This window comes from Mugil cephalus, chromosome 3, assembly GCF_022458985.1.
Source record: "Mugil cephalus isolate CIBA_MC_2020 chromosome 3, CIBA_Mcephalus_1.1, whole genome shotgun sequence".
Classification (NCBI taxonomy): Eukaryota; Metazoa; Chordata; class Actinopteri; order Mugiliformes; family Mugilidae; genus Mugil; species Mugil cephalus.
Window position 1 is genome coordinate 20014844 of NC_061772.1, and position 23472 is coordinate 20038315.

At 41.1% G+C, this 23472-nt stretch overlaps 1 protein-coding gene across 4 annotated transcripts in view; it reads right to left on the reverse strand.

Annotated features, from left to right (window-relative positions):
* Positions 1-23472, reverse strand: part of kcnq1.1 (potassium voltage-gated channel, KQT-like subfamily, member 1.1) — a 42256-nt gene that overhangs the window by 13448 nt on the left and 5336 nt on the right. For all 4 annotated transcript variants that reach the window (XM_047579846.1, XM_047579848.1, XM_047579847.1 and 1 more), the window contains 8 exons: positions 19029-19119; positions 8491-8617; positions 7900-7978; positions 7397-7493; positions 3552-3692; positions 1703-1813; positions 898-993; positions 602-718 (listed from right to left, as the gene is read on the reverse strand). In XM_047579846.1, coding sequence (XP_047435802.1) covers positions 602-718; positions 898-993; positions 1703-1813; positions 3552-3692; positions 7397-7493; positions 7900-7978; positions 8491-8617; positions 19029-19119 — 859 coding nt within the window. The remainder of the gene's footprint in view (positions 1-601; positions 719-897; positions 994-1702; positions 1814-3551; positions 3693-7396; positions 7494-7899; positions 7979-8490; positions 8618-19028; positions 19120-23472) is intronic.

Sequence of the window (23472 nt, forward strand, 5' to 3'; positions counted from 1 at the left end):
CTAAATTGGTAGAGTTTTATATTTTAAATCACTGCTGCAGGAAACACATTTGACACGAACAAAACTTTTATAAATAAACGTGTGCATGGTCTGTTTTTAAGGACTGTGTTTTTTATTATTATTATTTTTTATAATAAATTTCAACAAAATTTCATTGTAACTTGTGTGCAATGACAAGAGTTCTTCTTCTCCTTTATTTTTCTACAGAAAAACAGACCTGTAGAGACTTTGAGCCTGTAGGGCCGTGGTGAAACATTTGTTTTAAAGCAACTTAAAGAGACTACAGACTCTCATGTTTGAATGAATTAATGTATGTTTATTTCGAATGAATGCTATGAATATCAGGCCAAACATTAGAAAGACCTCAAACTATAAGGCAATGCATTTCCATAGCATAGCAAGCTACAAGGTGCAGTCTTTAAAATGACCATGAACTTAAATTAACATCCCTTCAACACAGGCTCCAGGAGACAAAATAAACTGCACAATTTGAACCCTCATGAATTCAGCACCAGGTTACAGGGCTGTTGCTTCAGACCGCATTCATTTTAGGTTTAACATAAAAAGCAGCCCCTGTGAAACCTGTAAAATGATTACTAACCGATTTCTTGGGCTTGGGGGAGGACACAGAGGAGGCAGGCATGCTGGATCTCTTCCTCAAAAACATCTTGAATGTGGCAGAATCAAAGTTCTCCAGTGCGAAGCATCTCCATGACATCTGCAGGGGTGTGGAAATAGGAATATATTGGTTGGACAGGACAAATTTCATGCAGACAAATTGAAAGAGTTCCACAAAAGGATGGCCTCAATAATAAGTCCGGGGCGCAGAGACAGTTCAATCCCCCAGGAGTACTGAGGTTTGCTGTTTGAGTATGTTTTTTTTTTGGGTTCAAATACCTGTATGAGACAGGCAGCTGCAGGGATTTGTCTGTTAAAGTGTTTCTGTCTTTGCTTCTGCTGCACCTTCAGGGCGAAGCCTGAGCCCAAGATTCCCTGTGAACAAGAGCACAGCAGAGTTACCGCTCATGGATTCGGACTCATCCACACTTACAGCCTCACACGTATTCAGAAGACAGAAATAAACACAACGCTGGGGAATGATGCGCCGTTTAATGCATAAACATTTTAAGTCTGATATTCACAACGTTCATTAACAAAAATCAAGAGAATAAAATTACATAAATAATTTGTACTCAAACAGTTAGAGCTGTTTTACATATATTTATGTGATTTTTAATATAAATCAATTTAGAAATGGAAATGTTACAAGATTAATAAAATATTAAGTTTGTATCTTAAATGTAGAGTTACACAACCTGATATATTACAAGTCTCAATCTGAATGAATGGAAAACAGAGACGATTTAAAATAAAATTCCAACTAAATGTGACTAACGAATATCTCATAATAATCTCTCAAATATTTAGATCTGAAATCCTTACTGGAATATATTATATTGCAATCCTTTTCAATGCAATCTTTGGGGTGGCTGATAAAACATTTACTGGCTCACAGATACATTGGTGACTTAATGTGAAGCAACATTCTTAAAATACTGAATAAGATATGACTGTTAAAATAACAATTACGTTGCAGTAGTCCGTTTTTATCCACTAGAAACAAAACACTGAGTTTTTGAAGTAGAGCACAACGAGACGCCCTGAAACATGCCCTGGCTCAGGAAATTCTGTTTCCACTTACTGCAGGCAGGGCGAAGAAGGAAATTGCGAAGACTGAGAAACAGGATGCAATTGTCTTTCCAATCCAGGTCTGTGGCACTTTGTCTCCATAGCCAATTGTAGTCACTGTCACCTTTGATGGAAAAAAAGACACAAACACGGAAATGCACACAATGCACTTCGCTGACCTCCCCATGAAGTCATACAGTTGCTAACAATGAGTAACTATAAATGTGTGTCAGTCCTGTGATGGACTGGCGACCTGTCCATTGTGTGCCCTGCCTCTCGCCCAGTGACAGCTGGGCTGGAGCCTATCCCAGCAAAATCAGGATTTTGATAGTGCATACCAGATCCCCTGTTATTTTATGCAAATATAACAATTCCATGAATCATCAAACTGTTGTTTTGGTTGACGCTGAATGGCCGACACTGCAACACGCCAAGCACTGTTTCTACAACAGCTTCCTCTGGGGATTTTAAATGTTGCCTCACTTTGCTCGTCCGCACGTTTGACGCTGTGACTAAACAGATCTGTGACTGGATCTGGACATGACCCAAAAGTCAGCTCCTGTAATGAATCTGCTTTGAGTGTTTGAGTCTTTTTTTGTTTCTTTTTTTTTTTTTCTTTCTGGATTCTCCAAACACCACTCTGATATTTTCATCTCTTGATCTTTACACTGCAAGAATGTGTGAGCTCAAGGACCCAAATGGTTGTAAAACCCATGGTAAGTAATGAATTAATGTGAGAAAAGTTGTTGACTCTGCACACGGTTTTTAATCTCGGAATCCCTGAAGTTCGAGTGGGTGGTGACTTATCTTCTGAAAAGAAACTTTCATGCCATGTTCTCCGCACTATTTGTTTTGCTACTGGTATTAGCATCCCACTGGATGGGCCCGAGGGTTTTCACACTACTCCTACTGTAACAACAGTAGTGCACATAAAACACAGTCTATATTTGACCTTCTACATTCAGCTTACAAAAACTCACTCTTCTCTACAAAATGTTGACTTTCCCATCTTGCCAAATTCAAGTCAGCCGATTTGTAAAATAATAGTAGGATACTGAGATTCGTTCAAGCTGACGATGATGATAAACAGGTAAAAGGTAGGAGCACAGTGTCTCGTCATGCTTTATAGGAATAATCAGACACATTGAACCCCTGTAAAACCACAGGCTGCTGTTTATACAGATTGAACAAACCAGACATACTGTATTGTGCTGAAGGCATCGCCTTTGTTTTGTGCGTCTGCCTATCTGTCTGTCCGTGGACACAATCCGTCAGCAGAACAGCATAAAAAGCGTGAATGCAAGACGTAGACATAAGACTCCAGCGGTGTGCACTGGACATCAAAATGAAGTCTGATGACGTGTGGGGTCCGAGAATGCACTAATGAGGCAATTTGGGTGAACGCTGGTACTGGGGTTGATAACAGAGTGTGGTTATGCAAGTTTCTGGTGGGCAACACCCACATATAACAATCAGGCAAAACATTATGACCACCTAGTGCCTCCAAAACACTTGTGACATGTTCTTATATAAACCAAACTAGGTGAGTGACAAAACGTCTTCAAAAAACCCGACAAGTCCAGTTGCCTTTAACACTGAACTATTAAGAAGAAAATATTTAATTAAAATAAATACTGGGTCACACGGTAAACATGGTCAAGACTGCCATAAGCATAAATCTCCTTCATATTTAAACCAACAAACAGGAGCATGGATTCTCAGGTTATGTTCTGTGTCATATCCTGACATAAAATGGGCCGGTGCACATGCAAATACACTTAATAACGGATGATGTTTATGGTATGACACCTGCATGAGACAAGCACACACATAAACACACACACACAAATAAATATTCTTACCACTCCCCACCACAGAGCATCAGCGTAGTTTCCAAACTCGGTCGAGCCGCTGCTGTCGACTGCATCTTTCTCCGCCAGGTAAACAAAATACGAGGAGAAGATCAGGCTCAGGAAGCCGATGTACAAGGTAGTTATCAGCTCCTGAAATGCACAAACAAATTGCATATTTCAAACTCAACAAACAAGAGAAGAGTCTAATACAGGCTTATATATCTGTGAATCTATTTTTACGCAATCGGCACCGATCAGTTGTATCAGTCTACCAGAAATCTGGCTGCAGACAAACGTGTCTGTGTCTTGCTGATAATGTGACATATGGATGTAAATATTCATGTGAATGTGTTGCATAAAAACGATGATTAAAATATATGTATTTTTAGCATCCTGCCGTCGGTGCTGGCTGATGTCGTTCGTGAACCAAAAGGTGAATGCAAATCTGCGATCTTAATCATTCAACCTGACATTCAATCACTTATTTTTTTAAGTACCAGCACTTTCAGCATAAAATAATCTTGATGGAATCTCACTTGAAAGCTGCTTTCCGGATCTTGAAATATATATTTATTTTGCACAGCATTAATGTCAAGTGTTGCCACTGAAGGGAGCCACTAAAATGTGGATGTTGACTTAAGTTTTAAGTAGAGAAGCGTAGAAAAATAAAAAAGAAAAGAAAAACACGAAGAAGCACAGACGTTACATCTAAGGATCACTGTCAAGGTTAACGCTACCTCTGATATTTAAACGTATTCCTTGGTAGTCTGTACATAAATAATAATAATGAATGCCATTGCACATGCTTTTGATAAAGGAACCGTAAGTGTAGCCAAGTTTAACCCGGAAGCAAGTTCGATAATAATCAGTGATCACAGAGAGGGAGGAGTGTTGACTGAATTCACATGGGCGGAAAATCATCATAAATTAGTTTGAAACCCAGACAGCTGACCTCTCCAGGTGTATTTAAAGTAAGATTCGATAAGGCGCTGTCTGTGATTTGCTCAGGAGGTCTAATTGGGCTCGGCTTTTATCCTGTCTGACTGTAATTGGACTACTGCTTTGTGAAAAGGTTCTTGAAGTGCACTCACCTATTGCGTGATTTAAACTGTGTTTAAGCGTGCATAGTGCTGCAGCTCTCTTTGCTCTGAATTGGGCTGAATTCCCGATGAGTGAAATTCTTATTTGGGTCTCGGCCCAAAACTGTCACACACAGATTTCTCAGAGTGCTGCAGAGAAGCAGCAACAGATGATTACAAATGAATTCTGTAACAGCACAAAACCTATACGTCGCTTTAAAGAAATAATACTCTTTGGGACATCAGTACTCAGCATTGCGCATTCTTCTTGAGGATGCACGTTCCTTTTTTTTTTCTTTAGATGTTTCTAAGAATCAAACCCTCGGCAGCAGATTTCTGAAAGAGCCTGTAACACCCTGGATCAGAACTCCCTTCAGACGTGTTGCTGCTGCTGCTGTGACCTGGCACACGCATCCAACAGACGTGTGCAACCCATCTGCCAGCGAGCCAGACAGGAGCAACCGCTCAAATTGTGTTTACAAGCCACAAGCACTTATAATGCCTCTCAGTGTGTATTTAAATGCTGTTATAATGTGATGGCTGGATACTGATTGGAGTGAATGAAACTCCAATGACTTTAAAAGCTCCAGCTGTTAACACAGAGGGGCTGCAGTTCCACGTGTTTATGCAAGAGGCTGGCTGAACAAAAGGCAGTTCTGTGTAGCACGAAAGAAAAACACTGAGGAGCAGGTATATGGGAGGTTGCCGTGCGCCAGAGAGAATTTGACCTCTACTGCAATAGCTGTTGTGTGCGTGTACACTATTTCCCATTTCCCCTGTGGCTGCTGGAGTGCATAGGACTTACCCAAAAATGGCTGCAATGTGAAATAGAATAAAGATAGAACATGAATACAAAAAGTGTTCTTCTCGTGTAGAGCACCCTTCTTTGGAACACACATCCACTGCTGATGCCTTTAATAAGAACTGAATTTAACCAGGCCTCTCCCCAAGTCAATCTCACATCCATCCTCTCCCTTCAGACTCCATTTGTGGCTTCGTGTGAAGGGTGCACCCTATTAAGGGCCATCCCAACCTGGCAAGTATGTGTGTGTGAGTGGAATTGGACACTGAAAGCCCCTCAAACAGTCTGCATCAGTACTGACTTGTCATTCTCTACTACTCTTCGCGCATAGGAAACAGGTTCTTTAATGGAGAAGGCATGATGTGAATTTAAATCCCATCTTGTAGTGTGGGTAGGTTCGACTGTTTTATGACGGGGAGGGGTTCACAAGATAATTAAAAGGAATTAACAAAGAAAACATAATATTTAGAATAAAAATAGATTTATTCTAAATCCGCTTGTCGATCTGAAATATTATAAGCTTCCAAAAACACCCCATTCAGCCTTTCTCCTAACAGGCTATCGGCTGTGGAAGACCTTACCAACAGAAGTCTAATTAACTGCAGATAATAAATTCCGACACAACAAAGGTTAAGGGCAAGTTGAGCCTTTTTTCCCTCCGTGTCACATTCAGTTTATTTCTGTATTTCACTGTACTTCCATATGCATAGTGCACTGTGGCTTAATGTTCATGTTTAATTGTACTTTGTAGATAAACGCCCAACAGGGACACGAGCTGGAAATTAGCCACAAATTCATTGTGCAGCAAATCACTTTCCTGCTCTGCACCTGACCTGTGCTAAACTGTTATCATTACCACAGATTGCAGGTTAAACCCAAGACTCAAGATTCGTATTTGTAAAGAGGATCAGATAAAGCTTTGTTTTAAATGATCACAAGCCAAACGCTGGCCCTATCCTGCCTTCTCTTGGTGACATGTCGCATAATGCGGCGTCTCAAATGAAACCAGGCAAAAGTAAGCACTTTTCTGCTCAAGGAAGACTTGTAAGGATATTGAACATTACACAAATGTTCATTTAGCAGTATAAATTAAAACTTAACCTTACCTGCTATATAATGGTCTGTGAAGGTTCTCAGTTATCCAGGTCATGGTAATCCACAAGGTACTGAATAAGGGCAACTAGTGGGAAGTTGAGGTTTAAATAGGAAAACTCTGTGGGTAACACCTACCAGAAACTTATTTAACCAGGAAGTTTCTGGCAGGGTGTATCCACAGAGTTCCCACTAGTCTCTAAGAACTGAAGAAGCTACTTGGACGAGCGGCGAAACGTCTTCAAGAAAATTCTACAAGTCCAGTTGCCCTTATTCAATGCCTTTTGGACTGCTATTTAATGCCCTCAGCCTGAAGTGCCCTTCCCAGAAATCATAGTTTGGAAAAGGGTCACCAATTTCTTCCCTGCACAAACGTTCACTTTCTGCAGAGCACAGGTCTGACCGGCCTCAGCTGCGAGTGAAACGATCATCAGCCAAGGCCGATACAAGGAAGCACAGTAGGTGGCAGTGGATGAGTAACCTCCTCGAAGCCCCGTTCATTCCTCACTCTTTTTACACGGACATTAAAGACAACTGCCGCGGCCACTGGGGATAATAACGACCACCTCTGTGTCTCTACTGAATGATACCCTGAAGGAAGGCACAGCCTATTTCTACCAGATGAGGCTATAATACTAAAAACCCAACCCATTGCACAGCGGTGTGTTTCTTGTTATTCTCTGTGGATGCTCTTTTAACTGCATGATGTATTCCTTTGTGAAGACCTTCTCTTCGTACTGCAAGGAAAAATAATACATGATGAGGAGAGGCTATTAATCCCCCGACAAAAAGCCTCCAGCTTACTAATAATAAACAACCTGCATGGTGGTGATGGTTTTAGACCTGAAATTTAATGTGCTTTTCCAACTGTGGTTCTGTACCTGACGATGGATGAAAACAACGGAGCCCAGGAGACGCCAGGTTCCTCCCTGCCGGTCGACGTGGAGCATTCGCAGGATCTGTAGGAAGCGAATCCCTCTGGAAGATAACCAGAATGCTGACATCCTGACACTGTGCTCACACACAAATGTATCAAGTTATGCATGCACGCAAAATAACAGCCAAAAGTGTGTGGACACCCAAACATGTCCCATGCCAAAGATGGGAATTAATCTGCCTGCAGGCTCCTCTGGGGAAGCCTGCTTGCACAATTTTGTTCTCTACAACTGCATTAGTACACAACCAATAAAACCTGGCTCACAGTTAAGCAGGTAATCCCGAGGGTGTTGATGGGTCAGACACGCCACACCAATCTAGGACAAGCATTCATTATGGATCTGACTTTGTGTGGGAGAGCATGGTCATGTTGAGAAAGGCCAGGAGCATACAAAGTATCAACACACTTTTGGTCATATATGTTCCAACTGCATATACAGCCTCTTACCTTACCGCAGAAGTGGCAAAGACCTGGCCTTTGGAGCCCACTAACAGCACAATTATTGAGGCAACAACTACAATCAGATCTGTGTTTAAAGAGAATAAAGGGCCTTAAGTATAAATATAGCATCAACAGGGACATGTCAAGTTTTAATATATATTCACATACATATTCAGACTATATACAGAAAATGTTGTCCCCCATATGAGGTTAGCAAAAGTCAAAAAAGAAAGTACAAAATTGGGAAAGCGCTCTATTAAGAAATTACCATGGATTTCATGCCAAATGTATTCTATTAATCAATTTAGGCAAGAGAGGGTACAGACAATATTAATGTTAATTTTCATTGCAGCATATTCAAATAAACACCTGGAGGCTCCAATTTTAAGAATAAAAAGCCGAAGGTGGAAAAATATTGCAGTGACAGTTTTAATTTCATGCCAAATTTGTCTTAGATATCTCATTTTGGGATGAAGCTCAAGGTATTTCATAGATATTGTTTAAATATTATGTGTGGGTGGTGGAGTGATACGTTTTTTTTTTTTTTTTTATGTGGATGTACACAGATATACGTGTGGATGGGGACTGTGTTCCCACCTATAATAGATATTGGCTTCCTGGCAAAACGTAGTCGGCCCCAGATGCCAACATATTTACTGCGGCAGCCTGCTGACCAAAGGCGGACAAAATATTCCACACCAAAGAACACCACAAGGACGATCTCCTGTCAGACAAATGGAGGAGAGGGACAGATGGAAAAAAAATAGTCTCAGATGCAGGTTACTCAGTGCAGCAACTCCGTGAACAGCTGCTCAGGCCTCAGCCAAGTTTGCTTTAAAACAAATAAGATTAAATCATGAATAACTGTTCTCTTAACATCTTTCTACATCCAGCAGCTGCACCATTTGTCACCATTTAATTTGCACCACATCATTGATCAGTTCTTTGATTTAGCTGCTAAAAGTACTTGTAACTGATGAAAAGGTGTGATTATTACTGACATAGTGTTTCCACAAGGTTTACTTTTTCCTTTGGTCAAAAGCGGAGCTTTGCTGATTTTATACACCAAGCAGCCCCACCATTATGACTATTTGCTTAATACTGTGTAGGACTCCCTTGTGCCTCCAAAACACTTGTGCCTCTTCAGAAAATGGACATTGGCCTTCTGATAGTGTCCTGTGGTGTATGGCAACAGTTAGTTAGTGGGGAAACATTGGTTCCTATGACTCAGACTGCATCCTACTCAGGATGGCAAGGAGTGTCATTGCTATAGGGTGGGGTGTCTGGTCTGGTCTCAGTAAGTGATACATGTCTATGTAACATCCACATGAATGAATGTCAGATCCAAAAGTTCCCAACAGAATGTTGTGTTGTCACAAGATGGACAATGCTATTCACTTCTCCTGTCAGTGGTTTTAATGTTGTGGCTGATCAGTGTATATCAGTTAGGAAATTGTGTGGAATGAACTACTGCTGTAAGTATGAGGAACAAATCAGAGACAGGCGTGAAAGGGTTGTTGAATGTCCTTAAGAGATGCTGCAGCTGGTTGAAATCTGAGGGTGTGGAGTAGTATAATAATAATAATAATAATAATAATAATAATAATAATAGCTTGGATTTATAGAGCACCTTTCAAAGTACCCAAGGTCGCTCAACAAGAGACAGAATGGGGAAGGGTGGGGGTTAAGACGAGTAGGTCATAGAAAAGAGGTAAGTTTTTAGGTGGTAGAGTGGTGGCAGGATGGATGTGAAATACAATTTGTTCCATAAGGTAGGGGAAATTGCACAGAAAGCAAAGGAAAATCGCCATATGTTTTCAGTCTGGTACGGGGAATGGAAACTAGGTCCTTATCTGTGGAGCACAGGGACTGTGACTGGGAGTAAGGGTAGAGGAGATCAGTGATTTACTTGGGTGCAAGAAATTTGTAGGTCAAGAGGAGAACTTTGTGAGTGATCCCTGCTTTGACAGGGAGCCAGTGAAGATGCTTGAGGATGGGGGTGATGTGCTGCCAGGGCTTGGTGTGTGTTAGCATCCCAGCACCTGACTTCTGGACATACTGCAACCTGTCAAGGGTAGCAGGGTAGCCCAGACAGGACATTCTTGCAGTAGTGGAAGCGGAAGGAGATGAATGAGTGGATGAGAGCGTCTGTTACTGAGTGGGACAGTGCGGACCGGAGTCTTCAAATGTTTCTCAGGTGATGCTCTTTATTTCGGGACCAGAAAGAGAGGGTAGAGTCCAGGATGACCTTCTTGAGTAGTGGTGCAGGGGCCACTGCCATAAGCTCTGTTTTGCTGCACTACAGTTTCAGGAGGTTTTAGACAGCAGTGAAAACTGAGTCCATGTTACGAATAATCTGACCATCTACATCTGATCATGTAGGTGGTGAAGAGAAGGGGATCAAGGACAGATCCCTGGGGGACGCCATGGATAAATGCTGCGGCGATGTAGTTGGAATGAGAGCAATGAACTGTTTCCCATTAGAGAGGTAAGACTGGAACCAGGAGAGTGCTGTATGTGGTGAGGAGGATGGTGTGGGAGACAGTGTCAAAGGCTGCAGACAGGTCAAGGAGGACAAGAACGGTGATAAGGCCATTGTCTGCAGTAATCAGGAAGTCATTGGTGAGAAAAAGAGAGAGAAAAAAAAGGAAGTCATTGGTGATTTTGATGGCGGGTGGTTTCACTACTATGGTGTGATATGAAACTGGATTGGAAGGGTTCAAAGAGGTCATAGTGGGACAGCCGGACAGCCACTGCTCTTTCCAAGATCTTATTCAGGGAGGGAAACCTGAGAACCGGCAGTTGTTGTTGGATTCATCTGGGTCCAGTCCTTTCTGAGGGTTGGAATCACAGCAGTCATCTTGAAGCTGGAGGGCTCCACACCAGAGCTGAGTGAGGCATTAAGGATGGTCACCACTGAGGGGCAGAGGGTGGGAGAAGACGTTTGATGGTACAGAAGAGTATTTTGCAATGATTTTGTTGGTTGTTGATGAGTGTAGAGTAGTAATGCATTTTTTGTTCAGGAGAGAGCCTCTTTATAGCTTTTAACATGGTCCCTGTAGACTTCGTGATGGACAGTGAGGCCAGATCTTTTGTAGAGCCTCTCAAGCCAGCATCCAGTGGCCTTTAACCTCAGGAGCTCTTAGGTAAACCAGGAGGCAGGGCAAGGGAAGGGGATTGTCCTGGTACCTTAACTTCAAGGCGAATCAATTGAGACAATAACCAATGTGAGCAACTTATGAGGAAGGCTGATGTATGAATTAACCGTACTGGTAGTGAGCTTGAGCCGTTGGGCTAACCCAGATGCGGTTAAGAGGGGGTCGTCGATGACATTTTCTTTTCCTGTAGAGAGCAAAAAGTGCTATATTGTTTCCTTAAGCTAGCACTATCTTTTATTTCCTTCTTGTTTCAATTGCAAATCATAAGGGGTGGCAAAATAAACAAGAGGGTTGCCTAGGAAACCACAGCCTGGAACATCCACTAGCGACAACTATCAGCTACAAAGCCGTGGGTAAAGAGTGAATCCCTTTATGTGTGTAGAGGGCGTCATTTTTCATCCAGTGCAAACATTTTCACTTTCGTCCCACACTTCTTTAAATCATCAGCAGCTGCACTGGCTTTGGCTGTCAGCTCCATCATGTATCAGCAGTGTCTGTTCAGGCCACTGGAGCTGACCAATCTGAGCCTACTGAAGTTTTCTCTCTGCTCTGTAGCTCTGATTTTTCAAGAAACATATAAGTTAATATGCAGAAGCAAATATCACTTCACTGGCAGTTCTATGGATAATTAAAGGTGGCTTAATGGTACCATAAGACTCAAGTCTTTCAGCTACACTAGGAGTTGAGCTACACTATTTCTTTCCAGATACATGGTAAGACATGACACTTTTATTCCTGTACAGCTATAGAAAGCAGCTTGTTAGCATTACTTAGCTTGGTACAGTGACTGTAATTGCAGGAAAACAGGTAGCCTCATAGGCCCTTACTCTCCAAATTGTATTGTGACAATAACGGAAATAAGCCAATGCAGCATGTATCCACTGCTAAACACGGAGCTCATGCAATCAAAGCTTCTCAGTTAAAGCTATTTCAGTTGTGCACAAGTTTCCTCCAGCGCTCCTTGAGGACAAATGGGTTAAAAAAAATCAATTACAGCACACAATGACACCAACATGCAGAAATTAATGAACTGCTGTGAATGAGAATGCAATTACCTCCACACGTCTCTTAATCACTTGCAAGCGTTTGGAGAAGAAGCCGTCTGAAAGTGAATCAATAGGCTCTCATAGATTTTTAATGGTGACACAATCCTTTTGCAATGAATGATGAGACAAAAAGAACTGAGGGATTGAGGCAGATGAGGTTTTCTGTGTCGTACGACAGGAGACGCTTCCTGCCCTGAACTATTGAGGTGTTCTTCTTCCTTCAGAAGCCGAAAGTACCATTATGTCAATGAATATAAAATAGAACATTGTCCAATGAAAATTTAATTAATAATGTTGAAATGTGGACATCGCACACTACTGTGTAAAGTATTACATTTCGTAATTTATTCACTGAGGATTTCTGCTTCATGGTTGAAAACCACATCAAAAAGAAGGAAAAAGCAAACCGGGAAGAAAGAAGAAAGAAGGAAGCTCAATTTTAGGTGGCCAAGGTGGAAGCAAAAGTCTGAAAGTGCTCAGAATAATGAACAGTTTGAACACTGGAGCGAATTCAAAGTCTGTATTTTTTTGTGAGTTTGTGAAGCTTCTCAGTCATCCAGGTCATGGCATATCAAAACCTAAGGCAAAAGGACTTGTTCCATTTTCTGGAGACATTTCATCCCTCAACAAAGTGGTTTCTTCAATTCTAAGAGGTGTGAGGTGCTTAGGTCTGTATTCATCAACACTTTTGAATGTTTCTTTGCGATTTTTGAACGCCTTGTGGAATAAGTGATAGAAGTAATTTTCCAAATTGTGAAGAAGTGCGCAGCAGGGAAGGAAAATACTGAAAGATCCAAACACCATAGGCTATCGATGCAACCTCTCGGTCTGAACAGTGAAGCCCAAGAACCGATGCACCTTTAACTTGCATTCTTTCCAGTATCGAGCAGAGGTCAAAACAACTAATCAAAGGGGTTCAATGTCTCACTTGTTATTGTCCAATCGGAATGCATCGCGGCACGATGATTTTGTAAATTATGGTCACATTTGTTGCTCAATAAACAACAAACCTGGGCAGGTTTTAGGGCGCAGTAGTGATTGATGTGTGTAAAGTCACAATTTTATGCACGTTCATTGTTACCTCAGGCTCTCAGTCAGATCCACCCACTCACCGAAATACTATAGCTTCTAGCTTCCATTCAGTTTATGTGTTAATTTTATCAGACAGGTGCAGGCCTTTTGGTGAGAAACAGAGTGTAAACAGAAAAAAGACCCCGATTGTATAAAGATACAGTATATGTAGAAATTTTAATTTATGTTTAGGTGACCAATCGTCAGTCTCTTCCAGATACCTGTGCTAGACCTCTTTCTCAATTCACATCTCGCAGTTCCCTCTGTGCCAACCCCACCCCTCTCTGCTTCATCTCTTCCCTCTTTCTCATTACAGGAACCACAAGGGGGACAATAAATCTAAGATATATGCTGAAGTCATTGCCTCAGTCCCCGTGTTCCTCTCTGCAGCATCTTTTGACCTAAACCAACATCGATCCACATTCGTCCCTCGGTTCCTCCACTCACGGTTGACCCTTGCTTCACTACACCCTTCAGTGCAATGTCCTACCAATAAAGTAATTTGCATCAGTAAGATCCGTCACAAATGGAACATCTCACACTGCCGGAATCCTTTTGTGGTACGACATAGAAAGAAATAAACACAGAAAGTCTTTTGATAGTTCAAAAAAAAGAATAAATTCTTTTGAGAATGTGGATCCCGTGGGCAAACTGCCAAGCATCTGGCCAAACACACCACTACAATCACTGTCAGCCAGTGCTGCCTCTCCAAGTAAAGAACAGCGTGGACTCTGTTAACCTTGAGTGTGCAGGAAGAAACAAACAAAACAAAGGAGATGCTTCTGTGGCGGGGGAAGAGAGAATGAAAGAGTGGCAGGGTCAGAGCAAATCCAGTGAGCACAAAGTACAAAACAGGCCCTTTGGGATGGAGGATGGAAAAGACGAATGCCTGAGATTTCGGTAGGTTGAGTTGCGAATATTAATTATTCATTATCTGTGCAAAAGAGAATAAGAAGATTAAATACCCCCACAGGGTAAACCTAAGGCAGGACAATATTTTGCCATGCGGCATATATTTCATGATCGTGTGCCATTTATTAATACAATTCACACTTTTTCTGTTTGATCTCATGCCTGACTCACACAGCTGAGTGCGTAACAGCTTTCCGTCGCATGAATCCAACAATGGGCATGCTGGATCCTGACCATGACTAATTTATCCCATTATCTTGCAGACCAAGGTGAACTTGTCACATGTGGCACACTCCAGTCCTCCTCAAAGAAAATCCTCAACCCCCTTTTTATCTCTTCTTTGGGCTTTCTTTCATCTGAGCTCGAGCGACTCACCCACCACCCAAACAGTTCCAGTGCTCAGCAGATGGTGTCTCAGGGTTAAGTTTATCCCATTTACTATTGATCTTAGAGGCCTTAACCTTCGGAGGCTGGCGGGACACAATGAAATAGTTTAGAGAAAAATTGCTTATGTAGTTTGACCAAAAAAAAAAAAAACACTCCCTAAATTGTTTTTGTGAGGCAGCGGGCAGGTCAATGAACTAATGGAATTACTTTTCACACAACAGTGGTTCAATATATATGGTATTTCAAAAGAGACAGAAAACAACAGAAACAGAAATTAAACACTGCTGTTTATTATCAGACTCATGCAGTTCTTATCCATCATGCATAAACTGAGGCTACAACCCTCGTTGCATCTCTTTCCACAGACAAATATCAAGCATTTAAAAAATTTATGTCTTTGAAATTTGTCATTTTCTTTTAGTTATTTTGCAAACAATGCGGGAAAAAACTCATCCTTATCAACTTAATGCATCACGATCATCACAACTGTTTGCATATGTCGACCAAACAGAGCTGAGAAAACAGAAGTGCCAAACAGATGATGGACGTCATAGGAGAGATCAGATCAAAAGACAGCAGAGAGAGACAAGCAGATAATGTTTATCTACCTTGAAATCTCTCAGACGAATGCGATTTACGGAGAGCCGAGCAGGATGCTTAATAACACACCGCGGACAAACAGGGTTTTGTTTACATTCAGTGTTTCTTGGCCAAACATATTCTGCCTATCCTTGAGGTCCAACGCGCACGTGGAATATAGCGCAGTGATAAAATATCCATGAAGCTGGATGATTTTTTTTTTTTTATGTTTTGAAACGTGAATTATTTACATGACCAGGTCATCTTTTTTGTCCAGCCTTTACCGGTACACTGTTACTTTTACGAAGCAGTTTGAAGATACAGATGCCGGGTGAGGAACTGCTTCAAAGCGCTGTCGTCACTTGCACTTCATAATCTTGTAGTCATGCACTACAGCATAAAAGCTAATTAAAATGCAGGCTTAACAAACGGTTTCCAGTAAAATGCAGGGAAATATTTGCCCTTATTAGCAGAGACACTGCTCCTAGTCTTAGTAATGACGTTAGATATCATCATTGTCCAATTAATTCATAGAAGTTAATTATTTTTGAAATCTGTTCCCCAGCCCACACAACTCATTCACACTACCACGCTCTTGTATTACTCTTTTGATTGTAACCTTGTGTTTTTAATGCACACGGCTATTACATCAAAATACAGCAGAATCTCCACAGCCTACACTCCATTTCATTGGTTCCAGCTGCAGTAGATTATGCTTAATGTTCAAGTCATTATAATAGTACGTAGTTTGCTTGATTTATGCTTTTCTTTGCTTTCAGCCACTTTAAATGGAGTGCACACATCGATGTTAATAGGTTATATTGGCAAGTTAGTTTGGTTGTTTTGTTTGATCTATTAATCTTTATTGTCTTACTTCCTTGAGTTACCTGGATATGGTGTCCTCCCCAGTGAGTAAAAAGTGTGGATGAAGGTGGAGCAAAGGCTGGAGGCACTGATAAGGCTGTACCATGTACTGATATGACATGGGGGAATTTAGGCGCAGTCGGGCGTACTTTGAGTTTAATTCCAGGTCATGTCCATCTGACTTCCCCTTTGTGTTTCATTTGGTTTGATCATACCAGTATTTAAATCCCCGTGTGCAGCATTGCGTTAGGTCTAGGGATGGAATTTTAAGTTGTTTTGAAGGGAATCAGATCTTGTGGATCAGTTCCTTTCAGAGAACCGTTCAAAAGACCAGCACATGTTGATATCTGGGGGTATCTAGTCTGGGGGGTTATTCTTGAAATAAGCACTGTGGATTTGGATTTGAATATTTCAAACTTAGGACTCTTAAGGAACTCTTAAACTCTAAGAAACACCTGTAAGCTAACCTGGAATCAAACCCAAGCCTAATGATGATCTCACCACTATATCCTCTCCATCACCAACACCATCTCATAGCAAAGCACAGAGTGGGGAAAAAAAGGTGCATGTGTGACCCAGTTCCTGTCGTTCGTCTTAAAGAGTGAGTCAATAGATTCAGTTTGTTCACAGTCGTCACAACTGCAGTTTGTTCAGCATGTGAGAACACAGTAGAGGGTAAAAGCTACGTAATGGTTCATTCATGCCTCTGTATCAACTGGAAGTTAATAGTAAACTAGCAGGAAGGAAAGTAGAACTGTTTGTGTTCAGTGCGTACTGAATTTGGCTCAAGCAAGCTAATCCCAAATGTAGTGTAATTACAGGTCAGAAAGCATCCAGCAGCCAACTGTTCTGTGAAGATGGGCAAATAAATCATTTTTGAGAACCCAGATATTGCGTCTTTCTTTCTCTGTGGCATAATCTTCCCCCTCTGAATCCAAAACATGATAACCGCAATATACAAAATGTGGTTAGGGGTATGGAACGGTCATGATGAATATGTGTTTGAAACTGAAAATGAACAGTGATCCGCAGTGCTGCAGTTCAATGTTTTGTTGACCCACCTATCCACCTGCTACATGCTTGACTTTCTCATTCCCCCTTAATATATCACAATGGCCACTAGAGGATTCTGACTCTGTCGATCTGATCGTAACTGGGAAACTTTCAGTGGCTTCGTTCACACTTAGCATTAAAATGTGTCTCCACATGCATCTTGAGCTAACGCAAGAGACACCAGTCATGAACACGTTGCTAATTTACCACATGCCGATTTTTTTGATGGCATTATATTATATTTATTTCTCCTACTCATATTAACTAATTTACTTTGTCATTTCCTTTGTCAATTATTATTCAGATGTATTAATTACTTGGCAGTTAACAGCTAGAAGCCCAGTATACTGGAAATAGCTCTCCTTCCTAATTATGAAAGAATTGTGATTTCGCCTTTCCTGGTGTGTTTTTTTTTTCTAAATGAATGATGCTAAACTTCACTCAAGAAAAACAATGTTGATGTGTTAAAAAAAGGTCTACATTTTGTAAATATTCTTGGCTTTTCAACAGCAAAGTTTAATCTTTGAGTTTTGTGCTGTTTCGTGTGCAGTGTGCTTCTTCGTCTTCTTCTTGGACACCATCCACAGAAAGTTCACTGCATCACTGAAAGATCCAGGCATAATCTTTTTGCCTTTCTTACAGTCATAGCAAATTCGGTTATTTTTAGCAGCCCACCCACTGAATCATGAAACTATGTTCAGGACCCTGTTGAAGTCTTACATTCTGGTTTCTGAAGAGCAGCGGTTCTCAAATGGGGGGTATGCAAAGCTCTGGGGGTAATTGAAGGCACTCAAGAAGGTATTTCAGAGTTTTAAAAAAAAAATAAAAAATCAGTCAATACTGATGTAAACACAAAATGTTTTTAAGGCTGTTAAATTTCATTATCCTCAAAAGTCCATGTCCCTCATACTAGGATGGTGTGACCCAAGCTGTCAATCACTGCTGCCTTGACAACTAAAACAATGGTTTCATTGCTAAAGTGCAGCAGCAACGATGATGAACACGCAAAAACACAAGTGCCAAAGAAGGCGAAGCCAGAGCTGGCAAAATACCGTCAGTAGACAGAGGAATTTACGGGGAGAAATTATCCAACAGTGACATGAATCTTCAGCGCCATCTCAGGACAAAACACACAAGTCATGTCTTCTTTTAAGAGGAGACTTTCGGATTTCAGGTGATCTCATGCACCCGCAGAAAGCCTGCACGACATCAGCCGAAGCCCTGGAGGCATCTTACGCCACGTCGTTGCACGTAGCTAAAGACAAGAGACCATTCGTTACATATTAGAAGACCTGCTCCTTCCTGCTGCTGCTGTCTTAGCTGAGACCATGCTGGACAAAATTTCAGCAGGGAAATTAAAGACCGTGCTGTTGTCAGAGTTGATAAAATGGGAATAGATATTGTCAAGAAAGTTGTGGTGATACATGCTGATGCACTGATGCTACACTGCTGTGTTGTACTTTTTTGTTCCAGCTAAAAAATGTCGTTTCTTTGTCTGGTTAAGGGGTACTGAAAAAAATATTTCACAGAGGGTACATCTCTGAAAAAAGGCTGAGGCCCAGTGCATTAGAAAACATAGGCCAAGACTGAGAAAGTGGTATGTTCATGCATTATATTTTCACAGTTCAGGTAAACTAAACTAAAGTCAGTTCTAATTTTATGTGTAAGTTTGTTTGTGGCAAGGATCACAGGTCTGTGACCTTTGCTGTCTGTGTTTTCTGTGTATTCTGTCTGACTTGCTTGATTATACATGCTAATTAAACAGACTAGCGTCCGGCTTAACAATTGCACAGTAATATTATCATCTCAGTGACGTGTGTACTTCACTGTGTTATTTAATGTGTGATCTTTGTGCCATTTACTCAAACGAGTGCTTCCGTCTCTCCTCACAGCTCGAGGTCATTTGACAATGAAGCGTAACTGGGTCAGAATAATCTGCTTCCACGAATGACCTTTAAAGTTTTTTGTTTGTTCGTTTTGAATCCAGGTTGATTTGCAGACATGTCGACTACAAAACATTATTCTTCGGGGTGATCTCAGGTACTGATCAGAGATTAACACTCACCACCCAGAAGAGAGTTGTGTGGGCCAGGTCCTGGTACTGATCGATGGTGGAGAGGACACTGAGGATGAGGCAGGCCAGAACTATAAGAAACCTACAGGAAACAAAGCAGCATTTGATTTAGTGTTTAAGCGTTGCAGAGTTTTTCCCTTGACCCCGTTCTTACTCACTTGTATTTTTATATCACACAATGTAAAAATACAAGTGCAACTAGTTCTTGGTTTCTAAATGTAATTCCTTAAATCAAAGCTTTGCAAAAACTTCTCATAAGTCAAGTCATGCGAACAAAAAATCCCTTCATCACCCGTTTCAACATCCCACCTTGAATTTATGTCACACATTTCAGGCTTTGATTTAAACTGCAAAACTTCAATCAACGTTGGTGTCTGGTTTAGATCTGAGCTTCTACACAACTTTCAGAAATAAAAGAAGACAAAACAAAACAAAAAAAAAATATATAATTTCAAGACAGCATAACATTACCAACTATATTTTTTACCATGAGAGGTATGTGATGAAATTTAAGAAAACATTCAAGGACAGCCCTCTGGAGGAAACACGGCAAACCTTTTGAACTCCACCATAGGAATGCAAAGCGCACGATAAACTTGTCAAATAATGAGAGCACGGGTTTGCACACACAACCCACACGCGATATCAACAAACACCAAATTACTCTTTAACATTCTCCTTCTCCCTCTCAAGGTCACAACTGTTTCAAATCCGGTAACAATGTCTGAAGCTCCTAAAACTCAAGAGAAAAATAGAAGATTATTTCTCTGAGATAAGGCTTCAAGCTGCTCTAACATTATGCCAAAGACATGAGTGGCATTCACTGCTGTAACCTTCAGATTATACAATTTAAGCAGAAGAAAAAACAAATAGACGGATTTCAAGAGTCCTTTAATAACAGCTTGTTTTTGTTTTAAAAAAAGGTCTACGTGCAGCTTTTTATCTCGCCTGTTTGTGACACTTTTCGCACAAGTCAAAGCAAGAAATCCTGTTTAATTTGATGGAAAATTAAGAGGGGAAAAGGGCTAACTGCAATATCCCGTGGGCGATGAGCCATTCTCAAACTCATAACCCTGCTCATATGTGTTTTCCAGCCAGCCAAGACCGGATCACAGTTCCCGTTTTTATTTTCATTATTGCTCCCACTCTTAGAGCAGAAGTTGGGTTGCGGCATTCCCGTCATTTGTCTGTTAACAGGTGTAATATGGTATATATAGGTTATATGACACTTTGCACTTTGAGGGGTTGGCACTGGGGGAAGGACAAACCGATTAACTTTTCATTTCCGTTGGCAGACACATGGCGGTGAAGGACACAACGTCCGGCTGGATTCATGTGGAAAGAGACTGACATTTTGCCAAGGGACAAGGGAACTGGCTTTGACCCTTCAAATTGTCATTTTGTATTGAATATTTGACATTAATCAAACAAATAAAATATAAAATAAAAATGAAGACACGTTTTCTGTGTCATCATCTGTAATAAAAACTAAAGGAAACTGCTCAAGATGGACAAGAAAAGCTTGACAATGGAGTAATTTTGTTCTATTCATTATCTAACAGCACATTGATAACAAGCTAAGCTATCAAATGCTGTGAATGATGTTGCTTCAGGTGGACTCATTTCCTGTCGCTATATGTAGCAGGATTAGTGGCAGCAAATCTAAACTGCCCTCTAAAGAAATATCACTGTATAATATCCTGCGTGTTAACCCAGACAAAAGTCAGTGGTATTTTAAGTGAGTGAATCATCCTCTGAATGAGCTGCTGATCTTCAGTGGAGGGAACGTGGATCCGTGGTAATGCTGCAGAGTTTGGAAAGGACAACATTAATTGAATTTACTGCGGAGAGTCCGTCTGTTCTATTGCTGCAGAGCGCACAGACATGAACGCCGTGCACCATGTGTGAATAAGTAAACCGTGCCATTGCCATTAACCTAGGAGTAACCATGGTAACCACCTAAAAAGCTGATTTTAGGCTGTACCCTTGAAATGCTTATACTAGACTAAACTATGTCAAAGTGGTGGAGCTCCATCAGCGTGCCGAGTGTTCATTGTTTACAGTTATTCATTCCTGCACGAGTCTACGACCTGCTTGTGATGCCTCATCTATGCATACATTATGCCAGCCTAATCAATTTTACTATAACTCCTTAAATGCCGGCTCTGTCTATTTGTTTTATTCACTATCACATACTTGAAGCCTGAATGCTTCAATGCATGTGCAACTTGTCTTCAACTTGTGCAAAGCTGCCCGTTTTTTTTTAACTAACACGAAGAGAGCACATCACTTTATTCCTTTATTCCCTCCACTGACTTCCAGTCCGTTTTAGAATTGATTTTAAACTTTTAATGTTTGCTTTTAAAGCTCTTAACGGCCTCGGCCCATCTCATTTATCTGAGATGCTAACGGTCTCAGGGCTTTGAGGTCTTCTAATTAAACCTTGCTGGAAGTGCACAGGTCAAAATTTAAATACTTGGGTGACTGAGTCTTTTACATGCGTCTTATCACTGACCTGGGCCTCTTCAAATCCAAACTGAAAACCCATTTATTTAGAATGGCTTTTAATGGCTTTTATCCTTACTTGATATCTCGTAAAGCACTTTAGTTCACCTGTGGGTTGCTGTAAAGTGCTATAAAGTACATTTCCATTTCCATTTATGCAGATTTGCCTGCTTACTTCTGTTGCTCTTTTCAGGAAAGAAGGGGCTGAAGGGGTTGGTGGAAATCCCTGCTTCCTCCGTACCGTCACCCAGCTAAGCTAACGGGAGCCACGCTAACAGGAGGAGCTATTCTAAAAGGAGCTACTCTAGGTTGGTCCACACCAGGTACAGGGCCCTTTTACTTTACTTTATTGTGTTTTGTGGTCAGGGACAGTGCATATCAATCAACAGTGGTTAAACGCACATGTATAAAAACTATAAATATGCCACCATTAGCAGGGTTTCCAGTTTTCAGCTGCAGTCAGATGTTAAACCCAGGTTTAGCTACTGGCTAGCTACTGGTTTGTTGTCCATGATGCCTCACCTAGAATACTACAAATAAACGACATTTATTACACGTACCATTATCGTTAAAGGAGGCAGAGGAGTAATTAAACACAATTTGTAGGAGAGAGAAATAGAAGCAGCAAACAGAGCGGCCATGGCTAACCGCTAAAGCTAACAGACCAAAGTTATGAGAACGAGATTCACAATGAGTTAGTGGCTGAGTAAAATATGCATAAGTTTTAACCGCTGTACACAGGACATTGTGATTTCAAAGAAGCTAAAACAATCTGCAAGCAGCAACCCTGTACGGCATAGAGGGACATAATAGGAGATGGATCCTCACATATGAGCTGGGTCACGCTCAAGGTTTGTCACTGTTAAAAGGGAGTTATTTGCTTACCATCTTAGCCTTTGTGCCTGCTGTGTAGATTATTGAGACAATTTAGTTTGTTATTCCTCTACAACAGTGTCTAATTGAATAGAACTGCATTTCACACACAACTGGTATCAAAAGTAACTGAGTAAAACCTGAAGCCGCCCCTATCCCGACACAAGTGTCAAATATTTTAGCATGTTCACATCCCACAGAAAGGTGCTAGTAACCAGAGGATCTTGCACAGGGTCAGTAGTAGTATTTGCTCTCCTGCCAGCTAACTGTTTAAGCATGCAGGCGACGGCCTTGTATGAGCAGACTTCATTGAAAGTATGCACAAAGAGAGTTATAGTTTACAGTGTTTGCTCCACGGAGAGACCCTTATCACCACACGGTACAGCCTGAGTTTATTGAAGACTGGCCAGGAATCCAAATACTCCCCTTTGGGCTAACACATACACACACAGGCATCATCGTGGACGCAACACGTCAACACAGATAAAAGAGTGACTAGAGACCTGCTCAGGGCTGCTGTGAACACGGCTAAAGTTGCCTTAAAGGACTGAATGAGTAGACAACAGAACCTAGCAAAACGACTCTGGGGTTTGGTAATGACTGCAAAATGACTCTTACAATGAAAATGGAAATCTATTAGTCTGTTAGGAAGAGCATGACAGATTGGAGAGAGCGCTAAAATGCTCCCAGGTTAGGACGGGAATTGTAAAACTTTATGTTGAAATGTGATAGAAGCCGTTTAAAAGATGAGCAAAAGAAGCAGAACTGACATCAAACTTTCCAAACCGTACGCTGAGGTACGCTAATGGTTGTAATTTGTCAGCGAAGCGCTGCTTTCATGATATCAGAGCATTTGAAATGCCAGTAAACATACACACTCAATATGCTGAGCATACGCTTCTGCTTCACTTTTTACTCATCTGAATCTCTCTGACTTGTCAGTCCCTCTCCACTAACTGCACCATAGTATTTAACTTCCTTTACCTCCAGGCTTATAGACAATACACGCTCTGTGTTCGGCACCCGTGGGCTTAGTGTAGCAGACAAAATAATACAT